Source organism: Artemia franciscana, chromosome 18, assembly GCF_032884065.1.
Source record: "Artemia franciscana chromosome 18, ASM3288406v1, whole genome shotgun sequence".
In the NCBI taxonomy this organism is placed as follows: Eukaryota; Metazoa; Arthropoda; class Branchiopoda; order Anostraca; family Artemiidae; genus Artemia; species Artemia franciscana.
Genome location: NC_088880.1, coordinates 28828644 through 28846773, shown reverse-complemented (window position 1 = coordinate 28846773; position 18130 = coordinate 28828644). Strand labels below are relative to the sequence as shown.

Sequence of the window (18130 nt, the reverse complement as noted above, 5' to 3'; positions counted from 1 at the left end):
CATTCACCAATAATGCCCCCATGAAAACTGCAGCTGAGGTCTTGAAGAAGGGACTTCCAACTCACACAGAAAATGTCCCCATGGTAAATACAGACTCTTTCCCTCCACTGATTCCTGATATACCTCCAGTTGAGGGTCTCAATATAAAGTGAATAACCATTTTTGAAGGTGTTGCAAAGCAGATCTCTGATCTAACCCAGGTTATACTATCTATTTGCACACTGCTTTCTCAGTAAGCACCAAAACATTTTAAAAATGCAATGTGTAGCCCGACTAACTCAGTTGAAAACCTAAACAGAGAAGATCCAAGCCTTTCCACAATGTCAGCAGCTAACAGGGACCCTGGAAAATCAGAAAGTAAACGTAAAAGAAAGAAGTCTATACCCAGCCCAGAAGGAGGCATAACTAGGCTACAGAGAGCTAAGTTAGCCCATTCTCAGACAAAAGACTAGATCTCTCTCCACCATTTTTCCTTGAATTTGGGCTGGACGATTAAGCACAAACTTATTAAGTAATTTTGTCAAGAATACAGTTTGGTTCATTCTCTATTTCTTTTTCACCCCCTACATATTTTATTTAAGAGTTGTCAAATTTGTAATTTAATTGTTTATATTTTAATATCTGGATTTCGGTGACAGGGTACAAGTTATTTGTATTATTTATTATAGTTTATTATAATTGTTATAATAGTACATGAATTATAATTGCTGTTTGATAAAGGAAAAATTTATTTTGGTTCCTGTTTGTAAATGTAGGCACTTGTTGCTGGTAAATTACCACCTACAAATAAGAAGATAAGTGGTACACGGCCCCATGTTATTTTAATCTTGTAGGCTCATATGCAAATATCCTACTATTTTTAAGTACTTGTGGATTTTCCTTTCCTTGGCCTTTGAGACTGGCAAAAACAGTACAGTCTCCTTGAATGCTGTTGTAGCATTGAAGTACGGGATAAGACACGAAGCAAGAGCTTCCTATCCTTCAAAGAAATGGCAGCCAAGTGAAATTAGCTTCAGGAATTTCAGACAGGCAGCTAATTGATCCAGTTTCATATCATCAAGAAGTACTTTTCTGATATGCTGAATATCCTCATTTATATCACACCTTCTATCGACTGACATAGACCGTAAATGACTTTCCTTTTTGGATTTTCCTTTCCTCAGCCTTTGAGACTGGCAAAACGGTACAGTTTCCAAGAAATGCTGCTGTAACAAACTGAAGTATGGGATGACATGCGAAGCAAGAACTTCCTCTACTTCAAAGAAGTGACAGCCAAGTAAAATTGGCTTCAAGAATTTCAGACAGGCTGTTAATTGATCCAGTTTCACATTATCGAAAAGCACTTTTCTGATATCTTGAATACTGTCATTTATATCAAACCTTCTATCGATTGACATAGACTGTAAAAGTTCTCTTGACTCTTTCACGAAGCGAATAGATCGGTAGATAGATCCCCAGCGAGTTTTGATAGGTAGTTCTGGGCTGATAGGTTTGCCAAGAAGTGCAATCTGCTTTCCGTTAAAGACAACTTTGAGCCATGTGATGAGACCTGACAAATGTTATGACCTGAAAGATACTATTGACACACTGGTCTAAGCTTTTCATAGTATCTCAGACAAGTAGATTTAAAATGTGAGGGGTGCACCTGTTGGTTTGAAGGTGGTAATATTTTTGCTTTAAAACGAAGTAGCGAGTTTATTTACACTAGGATTATCGAGGCAAATGACGTCGATCCCTATCATTGCATTCCTATCTCCAGTCATAGCAGGGCACCAAACTTTAGCAACTCGTTCCAGTTCATCAGCTACAAGCTACACAGTGCGCCGCTTGTCGCCTATTTCCACTGATTCAAGGAATAGGGCTTTGTCAGTGACAAAGACATAGTTAGCAATAGGTTTTAATCTAATATTTGTCCATCCATTAGAACAAAGAGTTTTGGCTGTTTTGCAGGCCTGAATTTCCAGTTTAATGTCAAGTGTGCTTTTGGCAAAACATTCATCAAGGTACTTGATACACCGTGTGTGATACAAAATTTCCTTCATAGCTGGATTTGTAGCTCTTATTGCCTCTGCAAAATTTTCATTTTTGACCACAGCAAATGGTGTATTGCACGCATAAAATACAGGGGCCCAGGCTTCGTCGCAGGCTTCCTGTTGTTCTATGGTCACTTTTTTGATATACGAGTAAGCTTTGGTTACTGCATGACTTTGGTTACATACGGAAGAGGGAGGGAACATGAACAAACAAGGGGAGGAGGAACAGAAGATCCAAAATTAGTGGGAAGCGTAGATGTTCCAGCCAAAGCGTTTGAAAGTACTGGAACTGGATTAGAGCCACTTTCGTCAGAAGTGTTGGAATCAGTGCTGACATTTTAAGATTATGTCTCTTTCACGCCACTCCTTTTTCATGCGCTTCTTTGTTGCAGAAGTAAATTTCATGTAAATGGATGATTTCTGTACATCATAGTATTTAAGATCGTAAAATAAGGTCAATTATTATAAGAAATAAGACAAAATAAGCAAAATCAATTTGGCTAAGATAGTAGAAAAGATGAATAAGTAAAAACATCAGCAAAAGCCAGCATAAGTATCCATTTGAAAACCAAGATTCCAAAAAAAAGATTCAAATTGATTTTCAGGAAATCTCCTGATACTGACGCTTCATCCAGAGATAATTCAGAATATAGTGGGATGATTTGAAAAATTTATGTTTGGGCACTAGTTGCTGCTTTGTCACCATCACAATACTAAATTAGAAGAGATTAGACAGGAATATTTTTATTAATAGGCCTCACTACCAGCATTATAGCAGGATATATAATTCACTGATTACTTATTCTAGATTTAAAGATATCCAGTCAAAAAATTCCTTTTCAAAGTCAAAAACTCACAAAATTAAAATAACCTCTACTATGAACATCTTATTCATTCATACTGACTGACTCTTCGCGTATCCTCTTTTTTTTCTTTTTTTTTACTCAGGTAGGAAATGACAAAGAGGTAGTCCAAGAGAGCGATATCAGCATAAGTTCAAAGGGCTATGACTCTTGCATTGAATCTGATGAATGAAAATTATTTTATGATAGATTTTAGTGAAGTGGCATCTCTTAGGGAGGGATTTGTTTCAATTGAGAACATTTTTGTTCAACAAAAACCTTAACTTACCACTTATGAAACTTACCAGTAAGTCTGACCTAAAACTTACCACTACCGGGTATTTTACCCAGTGGTAACTTACCGTGATGTAACTTATGTCTTGCACATTAGTAGCCAGTAGCTTAATTTTGCTGAAACAATATGTCAAAGAACTTATTTATTGAAACAGGTGGTTAGAATTTGTGGCTTTTAGAGGGTGTGGAGAGAGGTTGGTACGTTGTGATGAGAATTTCAACCATTTTTTAGCCAAAAAATTTCAATCCATTTTTTGAAGATTAATTGTTTCTTCTTTTTTGGTAAAAAAAATAATAATAAATCAGTTTTTATGTTATTACTTGTTGAATATATATTATGTTAAAAGATGGTTAGAAGATAGAACCACCCTCAAGACTTTTATGGCTCTTGAGTTTTTTAATATAATTGGCTGTATTTTTTTATGAAGCAATAATAAATATATATCTATTAAAGAAATAGAAAGACGAGAGCCATAATATAATATATAAGAAATATATTAGCATATAATAGCAATATATATTAGCATATAATTAGCAATAATATAATTAGCAAATAATATATAAGAAATAAAGAGATTTCATCTGAGAAATAAATGGATAGTCAGCACAAATGAAAATATGTAGATACATTACCCAACTTAAAATTTTACAAAATCATATGATAGTTTTTGCACTGAATAGTCCTACCTCTCAACTAAAGCATTAATATTAATGCATGCATTCTCTGCAGCTTCTGAAAATTTTCTATCAGGATGAGCAATCCGGACAAATTCAGCTAAATCTGCTACTTGACAAAGGGTATCAGAAAGCTCATCAAAGACTTCAACCATTTTTCTTTGCCGTCCATTATCAACCGATTCTGCAACCAAATCATCAGTATCAGATTTGACTCTTTCTTCAAGAGCAATGAATCCCTCAGAAGATGCTAATTCTGGAATGGCAAAAAGCCCCTAAAATAGTTCCACTTCATTATTATAAGAATAATTAAAGAAATATCATTTTATTCTTTTAACTTTAAACGAAGTAAGTTCGTTTTATTCTTTTTATTGATCTTTTCATGAACTTGGTGTAACTAAGGCAACAGGGATTGTAACAATAATTACTATAGTAATGAAGAGATGGCATGATAACCAGTCTCAGTCTGACGTCGTTGGCTCATTCACAGATCTTTTTGAGCAGACGATCAACATCTCCAAGACAATAGCTATGCTCCAGTCATGTAAACATGATTTCCAGGTAAACTCAAGCTTCCACCACGAGGGTGGATCAAGGAAAATACTTAAATTGCCAGCTTACTCGACTCTGACAATGACAGCTTCAAAGATATCAAGACACATTTGGTACTTACAAACTTAAATTTAAAGCTCTGATGTCTACCTGGAGTACCAAAGACTTATCAACAACGCTTAAACTAAGGCAATTCAACCCATGCATCCCTATTGCTATTTATGTCTGGGAATCTTGGACTCCTCAAATAGATGGCCCACGCCATGTCACTGCCTGGGAAACAAAATCACTATGAGTTGTTGCTGGTATCTATTTTCATGACAGAATCTCTAACACCAAGCTTCTGAAAAGTCTCAACGTAAAACATGCCATCCTCAACAGACTAAAACCGCAAAACTTGGATGACTAGGACACATCAAATGCTTAGAAAGCACTCATCCCCAAAAATACTATTTGAAGGCTGTATGCCCGGTTCTCATACTAGAGGACCCCCACAAAGAAATATAAAGATAGTTTTTAACTGCTTAAAACACTGTATCTTCTCTCACTGGACAACAATAGTTCACATAGGAATAAACTTAATAGACTGGTGGAAGAAGAGGCGGCAAAATGACCTTTGAGGACCATTAGGAATGTTGGGTCAAACCAGATAAGTCAATGGTTTGGTTGTTTTACAAGTAACTTTACAGCCATTCATGTAGCCAGAATACATACTCAGGTACCTAGAAGCACATGACCAAGACACATTTTCATTGGTTAAGGATTGAATCATCTGAAAGTGGACACCCCATCACCTTATAGAAGTTAGCTTATAAGATATTAAATTCAAATGAACACTCAACAACAAGAGTTTGTATTTCTATCGATTTTATCTAATTCCTACAAAGTTAAAATAATTCAATTAAAATATTAAGTATTTTAAATAATGATCTGTATTTTGATTGTGCCTTTTAGCTCACTTATTATATAATAAATGTTGCAAAATATGGGGAAAACAAAATTCTCTAAAACAAGAAGAAGAGAATATACTAAATGCTGCTGAGTATACTAAATGGGTATACTAAAGTATTTTGTGTATATTAAAATAATATTTTGGCTAATCATAGCCAGCACAAGAGCGCTGCCTAAGTAAAGAGCAATGTGGCCACAATGTATACATATGTTTTTGTTGTTTTTTTTTGGTTATAGACCAGAGAAACTTCATATCAGAGGGGTTGTCATAGAAACTTCAAAACGGGCTCCTTCGATTGGAAACTGAAAGGGTTAGTGTCCTTTTTAATAGTCAAAAGTGATTGGAGGGCAACTAACCTCCCTTCCACGCCCACCATTTCCCCAAACACATCCAATCAAAATTTTGAGGTAGCCATTTTATTCAATGTAATTACGTCCGTAGATTATGTCTTTGAAGATGACGACCCTCCCCCCTCCGAGTCCTCAGGGGCAAGGGTTGCAAGCTATGTCCTGGGGGCATATAAGGTATGTGATTGAAAAAATATCAGAGCAGGCTTATTAAATTGGTGATCAGAGGTTATAGCACCCATTTTAAGATTCAGAGTGATTGGAGGGTGGATACCCCTCTCCCACACACGCCTTGTATTTTCCCAAAATGCAACTAATCAAAATTCTGATATTGCCATTTGTTGTCATACAAACTTCAAAAACAGCTCATTCGATTGAAAATTGAAAGGGCCAGTGCCTTTTTTAATAGTTGAAAGTGATTGAAGGGCAACTAACCCCCCTCTCACGCCCACCATTTCCCCAAACAGATCCAATCAAAATAATTTAGATACCCCTTTTGTTCAACATAATTGAAAGATCTGGAAATTATGTCTCTGAAGATGATAACCCCCCCCCCCAGGGCCTCAGGGCCTGGGTTGTAAGTAATCCCCTGGTGGCATATAAGGTATATATAGAAAGAGTAATTGTATAACCTTTGGAGGGAGCTTACTGGATTGGTAATGAGATGTTCTAGTGCCCTCTTTAAGATTCAGAGTGATTGGAGGGCGGACATCGCCCCACACCTTGTATTTCCCCAAATGCATCTGATAGAAACTTTGAGATGGCCATTTGTTGTCATAGAAATTTCAAAAACGGCTCATTTGATTGGAACCTGAAAGGACCAGTACTGTTTTTAATAGTCAAAAATGATTGGAGGGCACCTAGCCCCCTCCCACGTCCACCATTTCCCTAAAAACCTCCAATGAAAATTTTTAGATACCCATTTTGTTCAAAGTAATTGAAAAGTACGAAAATGACGTCTTTAAGAATGGCAACCCACCTCACAGTTCAAAGAGTGAGGGTTGTAAGTTATGCTCTGGGGGCATTTAATGTAAATATAGAAAGGATGATTGTATAAGCTTTAAAGGGGGCTCTTTGGATTGGTAATCAGAAGTTATAGTGCCCATTTTAATATTCAGAGTGATTGGAGGCTGGGCAACCCATATCTTTTTTTTTTCCTGAAATGCATCTGATAGAAATTTTGAGGTGGCCATTTGTTGTCATAGAAACTTCAAAACAGCTCATTTGATTGGAAATTGAAAGGGCCAGTGCCCTTTTTAATAGTCGAAAGTGATTGGAGGGCAACTAGCCCCCCTCCCACGCCCACCATTTCCCTAAACAAATCAAATGAAAACTTTGAGATACCCATTTTGTTCAACGTAATTGAAAGGTCCGACAAATTATGTCTTTGAGGATGACAACCACCTCATAGCCTTAAGAGCAAGGGTTGCAAGTTATGCCCTGAGGGCATTTAAGCTACATATAGAAAGGGTGATCATATAAATTTTAAAGGGGGCACATTAGATTGGTCATCAGATCCTTTACTGCCCTTTTCAAGATTCAGAGCGATTGCAGGGAGGACACCTCAGACCTTGTATTTTCCTGAAATACATCTGATAGAAATTTTGATATGGTCGTTTGTTGGTGTTGAAACTTCGAAAATAGCTCATTTGATTGGACATAGAAAGGGTAGTGCCCTTTTTAATGGTGAAAGCAATTGGAGGGCAACTAATCCTCCTCCCCTGCCCACCTTTTTCTCAAACATTTCCAATCAATTTTTTTTAAGTTTTGTTCAACATAATTAAAAGGTCTGAAAATTATGTCTTTGAGGATGACAAACCCCCTCACAGCTCTCAGGGCAAGGGTTGTAAGTTATGCTGGGGCATATAAGGTTTATACAGAAAGGGTGACCATATGAACTTAGGAGGGGGGCTTACTGGATTGGTAATGAGAATTTCCAGCGACCCTTTTAAGATTCAGAGTGATTGGAGGGTGGATACCTCCCCCATAGCTCATATTTTCACAAAACACACTTTATAGAAATTTGGAGATGGTCATTTGTTGTCTTAGAAACTACAAAAAAAGCTCATGCAATTGGATATTGAAAGGACTAGTGCAAGTGATTGGAGGCTAACAAACCCCCCATGCCCATCAATTCCCAAGACACGTCTAATCACAATTTTGAGATGGCCATTCTGTTCAGCATAGTTGAAAGGTCTGGAGATTATGTCGTTGACAACCCCCATACCTTCTCAAGACCAGAACATAATTTGCATTGTACTGAAAAAAATTTACTGTGGATTGTCAGTTTAATATACATATACTGATATATATTCCTTAAAGTTTTAATAATTTTTATTTATTAAAGTTAAAAAAGATAAAACATTTTAAGCGTATTTTGTTTATTTAAGTCATAAAATAAATAACCCAGTTGAACTCAAAACGAGCAATTTTAACATGAGTAGGGCTGACAACCCCCATGCCTTCTCAACACCAGAATATAAATTGCGCCTTACTGAAAACAAAATACATTTAAAATATTTTCACTTTGTTTTTACTTGTTTAAAATGTTTTTACTAGAAATATGAAGGGAGAAGTCCTCCCCATTGCACTCTAATTACAGCACAGGTGTCTCGTGCCCTTTATAAGAGTAACTAGAGACTGGAGGGCAAGCAGTCTTTCTTTCAAGCCCATTCATTTTCCAAATGCATCCAGTCAAAATTTTGAGACAGCCATTTTGTTCAGATAGTAGAACAGTCCAGCAACCATGTTTTTAGGGATATTAAGCATGTCAACCCACATTTATGCATTTGGCTCAATATGCTTTAAAACTAAATGTTGGTTTAAAATAAATCAAAAGCCATTGTGTTTATGGTTGCCAATAAGACTGTTCAGCAATATATCAAGAATTACTGGACCACTCCTAGCGATTTATCACTGTTTCTAGTGATTTTCCATGTTGCCTGGTGATTTTTTTTCTGGCTAGTGATTTATAGTGATTTTTGTTCTGGAACTAGTGATGTTTTTCCATAAATCTAGTTATTTTTCACACATATAGAATGTACATTCACAATTCGACCAAATGAATCATATGAGAAGCTAATTGATAGAAAAAAAACACAAAATTGTGGTCAATTACACTTCCTAATATGTTTGGGATTAACATTTATTTAAATATACCACCTTGAACCAATTTTGTACCATATCAGACATAGACCCCAGAGAAGTATCATCAAGATGATGATCTCAAAATAACAAAAATGTTCTATACTTCCTATTTCACAATGTTTGCTCAGGTCAAATTTGTCTTTATATTTAAGGTTTTTTACTCTCTTCAGTTCCACAATAGTTTTTCTTCTGTTTAAACCTTTCAAAGTCGAGTGGATATGAATACACCCTCTACATTTGCAAAAAGAACAGAAAGGGAGTTATCAAAAAATAAAAAGTTAATTTTTTCAGAAAATATAATTTTCTGAATTAAAAATCATTGAAAAAAAAAGGACTTATTGATTTTTACAGTAAGATTTGTGATATAGGCAGACAGTCTAAATCAATTGTAGTTTGATGATTGAAGTTGGTAGAGAGTAAGGAGGGGGTGTAAATATCCTAAGAATTATTTAATGGTTTCAGTTTTCACTTCAAATATCTAACTGAAACTCCCATAATTATCCAAATTCTCTCATCTGTATTGAAATACCTAATAAATGCGGATAACATCATACTCTTTAAATTTTGGACTAATGTATTAATATGTTAAATAGTTTATGGTAATGAACTGTAAAAATTAAGTGACATGGCTTAATAGTAGTGAAAATTCTAAACACAGAATTTTGAGATCAATAGATATATCAGCAGCTTATTATACTAATTCCAAATATCATATCTTTTCCATGAAAATAAAAAAAAAGTCATTTCCAAAATTGTCACTTGTGTCCCATTAATTATACTAGTTCAACTACAGTTAAATAGAAAATATTTTTTATGCCTGTTGGTGAGAAAACAGGAGTAATGGGACAAAGAAAAAAAAATTAAAGAAAAAGCAAATATTTCAATTAGATCGCCAATAACCAATTTTCATAGATTGGGGTATAGGCCTGGGGTAGAAATCAGGAAAATATAGAGAGGGAACTAGAATTTTGTTCTATCCTTTGCATAAAGATGCAAAAAGGCATTTTAAAAAAATTCAACTGTAATTTTCACTTGACCCCCCCCCCCCCCCACTAATCTAAAGGTAATTTCCCACATCAAAGGGGGGGGGGGGCAATTTTAACTCCCCTCTATAGGTGCACTGGTATATATATGGTAAAGAAACAAATGAACTATTAATAAAATTGGTAAAAAGTACTATAATCCTAGTGATTTTTTGGTTGATTTAGTGATTTTCTTCAATTATCTAGCAATTTATGTGCTGATTTGGTGAGATTTATCAAGAACCTAAGGATTTTTTTCAATGGGTGGCAACCCTGCTTGATTTTCAGTTGGAATTTCAACATTTATTTTTAAGTGTTGTTAAAATGGATAGGAGAAGCTATTTCAACTTTTTATATTAGGTTCTAGATCAATTAATTATAACATATTTTTTCATTTGCTTGATTAAGAAAGCTCTCTTTCTTCAGTCCATCAATGAAGTTAGGGTTAGGGTAAAAGCTTCATTCAGATGACACCAGATATTTTTTTTTTTGCTATGCTTTTTTGAAGTATCTGAATTGCACTTTGAGACTGGTTTGTTTCATCTAAAAACTTTGATAGCTAAAACCATGTAGGCTACATATACAAAATTATATCTTGAAGGGTAAATATTTAGGAGGATGCAAAAATTTAGAAAAACAGCCAAATTATATGAGAATATTAGATACTTATAGAAATTTGTGCCTAACCATCCTCTTTCCCTTTGTTAGTCCTAGATTTAGCATTGTGCAGCTAAATTATATTATGTTGATAAACTAGCCAAAGAAGAGAAATCCTAGGTCCTTTGCTATATGGCCATCTCAGTGGTCTAGAATTCACCTTTGTATATGATTGAGTTTAATATTTAACAAAATATTATTTGACATGATTTTAAAACCTTGATAAGAAACTTTTCTGATGAAGTTACTAATGAGCAAGCTAAGAAATAGACCTAGATTTAGAATATTATCCTGAACTGAAATATAAAAGCTAGCAAGGGCAGACCCAGGGGGACTGCAACCTCTCCTCCAAGATTTTCTTGATGTCTTCATTTTTTATCCTTTTTTACCTTTTTTTAAAGATAAACTTGTCAACATGGTCAATTATTGCCATATTTGTAATATTACCCTCCCCCAAAGATGTTGCTCTAAATCTGCTTTTGATATCCAGTTCAATATTATTGGAAATCAACTTTACCTACACCCCCTAATGTATAAATAAATATGCCAAGTTTTATGTATGCAGTGATTTTTTTGTAAGTCACTCTTTTCTTCACATTTAATTAACAGTTTGTCAAAGCTATCAAATTACTTTTTAAAGCAAATCAATAAAAAACGTTGGGTAAATCAATAAAAAAAATTCAGAGCTCAGGCCTGTTTACAATTCAAGGAAAGTATTTGCAAATTAAGGAGGAGGGAGTTCAATTCTAATAGAAATTAATGTCATAGGTATATTTGGATTCAGGATAAAATTCTGAATCTAAGGACATTTTTATTTTTTAGCTATTTCACAAATAAGTTAATCAAAGAACTTACCCTGGATAATAATAGAGGGTATAAATGAAAGTTTTCTTGTTTGACTGTTTTCTTTTATTTTTTGTAGGGTAAGATACCCAGACTGGGTAACCCAAAATCTAAACAGCTAGTTGTTATTTCAACAGTTAAATCACTGTAAATATTTATTATGTCACCTAGACATTATAATTTTTGGTAAATGTTTAGTTTCATTACAAGCTGTCTAAACTAGAAACTATGCTGCAAAGTAGCATAGTTGCCAGTTTAGAGCACTTATGCTAATTAGTAATTAGTAATGCTAATTCTAGAAGCATATCCATTTCTGGTTGACTCTCTTCCTCCATGGGACAAACTAAAAATGCATAAAGTGGGCAGGGTTTTGAAGTAAGGAAAATGTTGGGGTTGTACAATATGAATGAAATTATATTCAAAATACTATTTCCAGTCATCATTGGCAATTTCTGTGTAGTAGTAAGTCAAAAGATAATTAAAAAACTTACATATCCATTAATGCTAATTATCCCCTTTCACTTTCAAACAAAACTGATTGTTCTGATTTTCCTTACAGGTAATGTTACCTATAGAGTGAAGTGAATTAGTCCATGAGCCCTGCAGGCAGCAGGACAAAGTCTTTATTCTGATTAGTTGAATTGTTAATTGATGTTTATTACCTACTTTTTGTTTACTTTTCAGGCTTCAGGCCAAATAGTTATTCATTAATATAAAATACAGACCTTGCTCTGCTGCCTACATGGCTCATGTCACTATAAAGGTAATGTTACCTGTAAGTGAAATTGGATGTTGTACTGTCTACCTTTCTAAATAAACTAACTATTTCTAGATTTAAGGCTATCTTCTATTCTCCATTTTGAGTCTTTCTTTGCTACTGGTAAGAAATTGCAAAATGATGCAACCATGCTACAAAAAAAGTTTCACATATTTTAATTGTCAACAACTAAAGCAAATGCATCATTAACCAAACAACTGTTGGCACTGAAGGAGCAAAGTAGAATAAACTGAAATAGTGCATAATCTTTATTGTGCTGGAAGGTATTTTTTCAAACAAACAGAACATGAACATAATATTCAACTAATCACTCTGATTCACCAGTTCACTGGCTATTTTGAACTTGAAAGTGAAAATGGATAATTAGTATTAATGGATGCATAAGTTTTTTAATTATCTTTCAACTTACTACTATGCAGAAATTACCAGTGATTACTGGAAATAGTATTTCAAATATAATTTCATTCATACAGTACAACCCCAACATTTCCTTTTGCTTCAAAACCCTAGCCACTTTACACATTTTTAGTTTGTTTAAGGGGGATATTAAAAAGCTAAAAAATGGATTTTAGAAAGCTAAAAAATGAATTTTAGAAAGCTAAACATGGATGCCCTTCTAGAATTAGTATTTCTAAGTGCTCTAAACTGGAAACTTAGCAGCTTTGCACCATAGTTTCTAGTTTAGACAGCTTGTGATGAAACTAATTATTTGCTGAATTTTTCACCATTGAATTTGACTAAGCATTCTTAGTAGCAATAAAATAAATATGGTAAAATTCTAGTTAATTGACTTCTTGCTATCTCAGAAAGGGTTTAGGTTAGGAAAAATTAAACTTTCAGGGATGAATCTACAGACTAAAGTATGTTCTGGGGAGGTATTTTGAAGCAACCATCTCCACTCCTTCTCCCTCTAGAGGGCCCTGACCTTTGATGACCTTTAAAAATATGTGTATTATAAAAGTGAATCCTTGCAAAATAGATCTTTTGCTTAATTGAAATACAACAAAATTGTTTTCAGCTTTGTAACTTTGCTCAATTCCATTTTATAAGGTTTTAAAGATACACAAATATATTTCCTATATTTTGAAAAAAAACATTGATATGGCTTTGTATTTTCAGAACTAAAGGCAGAGAAACAGCAACTAGTAAAAGAAAATTAAGGTAAAATGTTATTTTCTCAATATTTCAATAGGTATAGGCCTGTCATGTAGGCAACTATTTCAGGACCCTCTAGAGAGAGAAGCAGTAGAGGTGGGTTTTTAGAATACCTTTAGAAGAATACCTTCTTGGGACATACTTTAGCCTGTAGACCCATCCCTGAAAGTTTCATTTTCCTAACCTAAATGCTTTCCAAGATAGCAAGAAGTCAATTAACTAGAATTTTACCTAAAATATCAAACAATAGCCCACTGAGCTAGCCTACTTTTAATTCATTCATATCTTCCTTTAAAAAAAAAATGGTAATTTCAGACTGTTACCTTTGAAATTTGCCATTATATTAAATAAGGAAGTCAATGCTATTTATTTACTCTTTTGCATTTATTCTAGCTAGCTCAAAAATAACCTAGTATGCCAAGACCTTTGAGAGTTTTGGACTGACAGCAGGAATCCTTGAAAGCTGTTTATTGAATGTTGATGCAAGATTGCCAAAATTTCTTCTACAGATCACAGCTTGAAGTAATCTTTCCCAGTGTCCCAACTTGGCCAGCTTCATAATGAGACAAATTAAATTAGGTCTGTTTTCTTCTCATTACGTAAGCTAATTACAATTTGAGTTAAATCTCAATACTGAGCTTATTTTGTTAGGCAAATCGAACAAGCAGATCTAAGCATTTATCCTATTTAAAAATTATGTTTCTTGCCAAGTCACTAAATTTCTTCTGAGTTTTCAGACCCAAATATTTTTAAAATTGTGGCAACACTCGTTGTTTTCTGGAAAGCCTTGGAAGGTAGACTAGCTGAAATTGCAAAAGAAAATCATTATTTTTATTCATTATTTTTTTGTGAAATATTAAAACCTAAGTTTATTATCCAAAAGATTGCTTTTTAACAACAAAGAATCAAGCTTTAGTACTTGTTTACAGCAGCTGCATAAATTTTAAGCTTACGAAAAATTAAGCAAAAAAAAACACAAAACAACGGGTTTTAATTTCAACAAAGCAGTGAACAAAAAATAAAACCAAACAACACTTTAATAAAAAAAATCCGAATATTTTAGCCCCACGTCCGGAAGCCTTCTTCAAGTCTATTACTGGCATCGTTCCAGACAGCTTTGGTGTTGGATTGGTCCATCCTATTCTCAAAAAAGGTAAACCAGCTGACATGTGCGCTTCTTATCGTCCAATCACTGTTTCAACTACTTTTTGTATGCTATTTGAATCCCTTATTTTTGATGAAATTGCACTTCGATGCACTACTCCGAACGACCAGTTCGGGTTCAAAAAGCACTCAGGACGGGAACACATTCACAGCGTTCTTGCAAATCTTCTTATTGATGCAGATAAAAATGGTCATTTTCTCGTCTTTGGAGCACTTGATGTTAGTAGAGCCTTCAATCCTGATATCCATGGCCATATCCTGCTCAAAACCCTTCAGCGAGGTGTTTCCCCTTGCATCCTTTCACCTGTTTACAGTATGTACAACAAGCTCTCGGCTGTCATCCTGATCCCCTCTCATCCGGCACTTTTCCTTCTAAAGAAATGCTGAGTGTCAAGAAAGGCGTACGTCAAGGTGGCAAAACTTCACCATCACTGTTTAATAACGCTATCATCGAAGCAAAGCAAGTAATAAAGCCGTCGTGCTTTTTCCGTGGGATTAATCTTTCACTGCTGAACTTCTCTGATGACATTCTTCATGTTTCTCATCCGATATCTTTATTTCAACAAAACTACGACTCACTTGCAGCAGCATACAAGCAGATCGGACTTTCGTTCACCGAATCTAAAACAGAACTTCTTTTCTTCAATGGTTCAAAAAACGAGCTTTCAATTAACCTCTCCGTTAAAACTGGCGACACTCTAATTAAGCCTTGTGAGTCCCTTACGTATCTTGGCCTTCCTATTTCTTCTACATTGAAGGACACACGCTCAGCACTGACAAACCACCTCTGTTCCCGTCTACGAGCGTCTTACGGATTACTTGTTGCCAATAAGTATCGTTTCAACCGTCCTCTCCTTGCCCGGCTATACAATGCTTTTATTACCCCCCATCTGCTTGCTCTGGTTCACTTCTGGAAAATATTCAAAGCTACCGAAAAGAAAGACATTTCCAGCGCATTTTACAGATATACTAAGTTTCTCCTGCGTCTCCTTTTGTGGCATAGCAATGGCGACATCTCCAGGAAATATAAGGTCACCAACCCTTCCATGGCCATAGAGAGAAGAATCTCCAAATTCAGTATCAATGTTTTAAGAGCTAACCACCCCTGGACTAGTGCTATTTTATAATATTTGTAGTGGAAGTGTATTTAAATTTTTGTGCTTTATTTTTCTTTTTCTTTTATATACTCTGTCTTTTCTGTTTTTGACGGGTAATAAATTAATAATAATAATAGGCAAAAAAAAACACAAAACAACGGGTTTTAATTTCAACAAAACATTGAACAAAAAATAAAACCAAACAACACTTTAATAAAAAAATCCAAATATTTTAGCCCCACGTCCGGGAGCCTTCTTCAACCAAAAAGAACGAAAAAAAACATGGGTCACTCTCCTCTCAATATTCAGTGGATAACTGGGAGTCTATTAGAAGTGAAAACTACGTTTACTTGAATAATCAAAGAAGGTCAACAAATCACAGGCCCATCACTCCCAACTAAACATAACAGGTTAATGCACAAATTCATGAATTATAAATTAAATTGCTTTTTTTTCACTAGTTTAGCTGCATTCCCTTTACTTTTTCCAGCTTTGACCTTATTTTGAATTTTGTTCGCAAGGTTATTACTTATCCAGTTTATTCTAAAATCTCCTTCCTTGATTTTATCCTAAAATCCTCTTCATCTCTACTAATAATAATACCCCTATGGGTAACCTTTTTTATTTCTATAATTTATCTGAAACTTTTCAAAAGTCTTCCGGACGTATCTACAATTTTTGTTTGATAAAACAAAATATTGTAAGTCAAAAATATGTTCTGTAACAACTGATTCAAACGTTTCCAGTTTTTATTATGTTTTAGCCAGCAATCTATGGCACTTTTTTGTTGCTAAATAGGGTTGTGTTCTTCCTATATAAAATTTACCACAAGAGCATGGAATTTTGCTTAATCCCGTTTGTATGTTTCTTAGAACCTTGTCTTTTCCGCGATTTAGCAAAGAGCTTATAGTTATCCTGATTTAAATGTGGTTTTTATATTATGCTTTAATAATTCTCTCCTTAATTTTGGTGACAACATTGGGATATAAGGCCTTTATTGTGTTTCCAAAATTTGAATGTAAATCGACTAATAACAACCGTTATTTGTCTTTTGAATCAAATCACCAGATCTAAGTAAAAAGGGGTGTGATTATTTTTTTAGTTGATAGGGTATTAAAATTAGAATCACCAGAGTACATGAGTAGTGAACTATTTTTATCAAGGATTTTTTAATAAGTAATGGATATCCCGAAAATATTATTTCTCAATAATTGAAAAAAGAAAAAAAAAGTTGATAGAACCTATAATTATAGAAGAAGATGGGTCAACTCAATAAACAAATTACATAACTTTGCCTTATATCCCAAAGTTATCACTGAAATTAAGAAAATAAATAAAAACACATAATATAAAAACAGCACTTAAATCAGGACAAACTATAAGCTCTTTGTTAAATAATGGAAAAGACAAGATTTCGAAAACCATACAAAAGGGAGTATACAGAATTCCATGCTCTTGTGGTAAATTTTATGTATTAAGAACACAGCAGAATTTATAAAATAGGCTACAGCAACTCGATTTTTTGGTAGTGGTCTAAGAAATTATTTAAATTTGAAGCTTAGGTTTTATTTTCTGCAGATCATCAAATTATTCCTCGGAAATTTCAATTACCGATAAAATCTCGTCACTTGATCATTTCTTAAAACTCTTGGCAAATCCCGTGCCTTTTTTCAAAAAAAAATTATTATTGAATAAAACTTCTGGAAAATGAAACACCCTTTATTCACCAGTGAATTTTTGATATCTTGGCCAATTTATTGCAATTTTCCATTCCATACTCAGAAACAAAAATGAAGGATAAGAAAGAATCTAGAATACCAATTTTCCCGTCCCCAATTTTTTTTTAAAAAAAAACGCCGAATTTGCACGCTGATTGACAGGCAGTAGAATTTTCTGAAAATGCCAACCTGGCGAAGAGAATTTTCGATTCCAATTATCTTAGAAAATACAAACATTTATATGATGAAAATTTCTTACAAAAAAATCTTTTGTGCATTTGTCCAGTTTTAAAATACTGAAACGAATAGTAGAAAGTATACTTTTCAAAAAAAACTAAATATTAACAGCAGATTCAAATTGGCTAGATAGGCCCATAGCACCAGTAACACCCAAAACGTCCGTAAGTAGGTAAACTTGTTTTGACTCTAGGGTTCTCTTTTACTGACCAATCACAGACCAGTTTATATTATCACGTGCACAAGCTTAAAAAACGGAAGAGATATAAGAGCAGTCTGAAAACCTTGCGAAAAATTTTGTAAGAAACCATTTAAAAAATAAAGTGCTGTTAGAAGTTATTTCATATTGAATATGGTTGTAACAGGCAAAAAGGTATTTACGACAAAAAATGTATTTAAGCCTATAGTTTTTTTTATTAATTTAACGATAAACAAGAGGCGGAAAAATAGAGCCATACTATTGAAAGTACAATGAATGTGTATAACTGGGCAATATAGTTGTCCACGGGGGGGGGGGGCAAAGTGAAGCAAAGTATATTAAGGAAATATAAGAAATCATTTTGGAATGTTTTAAAGCAGTTTTCGGTATCTTGTATTGCTTCCATACAGAGAATGGA

The 18130-nt window shown here is 34.2% G+C and overlaps 2 protein-coding genes across 3 annotated transcripts in view; both read right to left on the bottom strand.

Moving 5' to 3' along the window:
• LOC136038452 (mitochondrial intermediate peptidase-like) overlaps positions 1–13971 on the bottom strand; it is a 56287-nt gene extending 42316 nt beyond the window's left edge. For both annotated transcript variants that reach the window (XM_065721525.1, XM_065721526.1), the window contains exons 1-2: positions 13722–13971; positions 3857–4119 (exon numbers count right to left, since the gene is read on the bottom strand). In XM_065721525.1, coding sequence (XP_065577597.1) covers positions 3857–4119; positions 13722–13856 — 398 coding nt within the window. In that variant the 5' untranslated portion in view covers positions 13857–13971. The remainder of the gene's footprint in view (positions 1–3856; positions 4120–13721) is intronic.
• Positions 1–18130, bottom strand: part of LOC136038840 (RAB6-interacting golgin-like) — a 132973-nt gene that overhangs the window by 71329 nt on the left and 43514 nt on the right. The gene's annotated exons all lie outside the window — the stretch shown is intronic.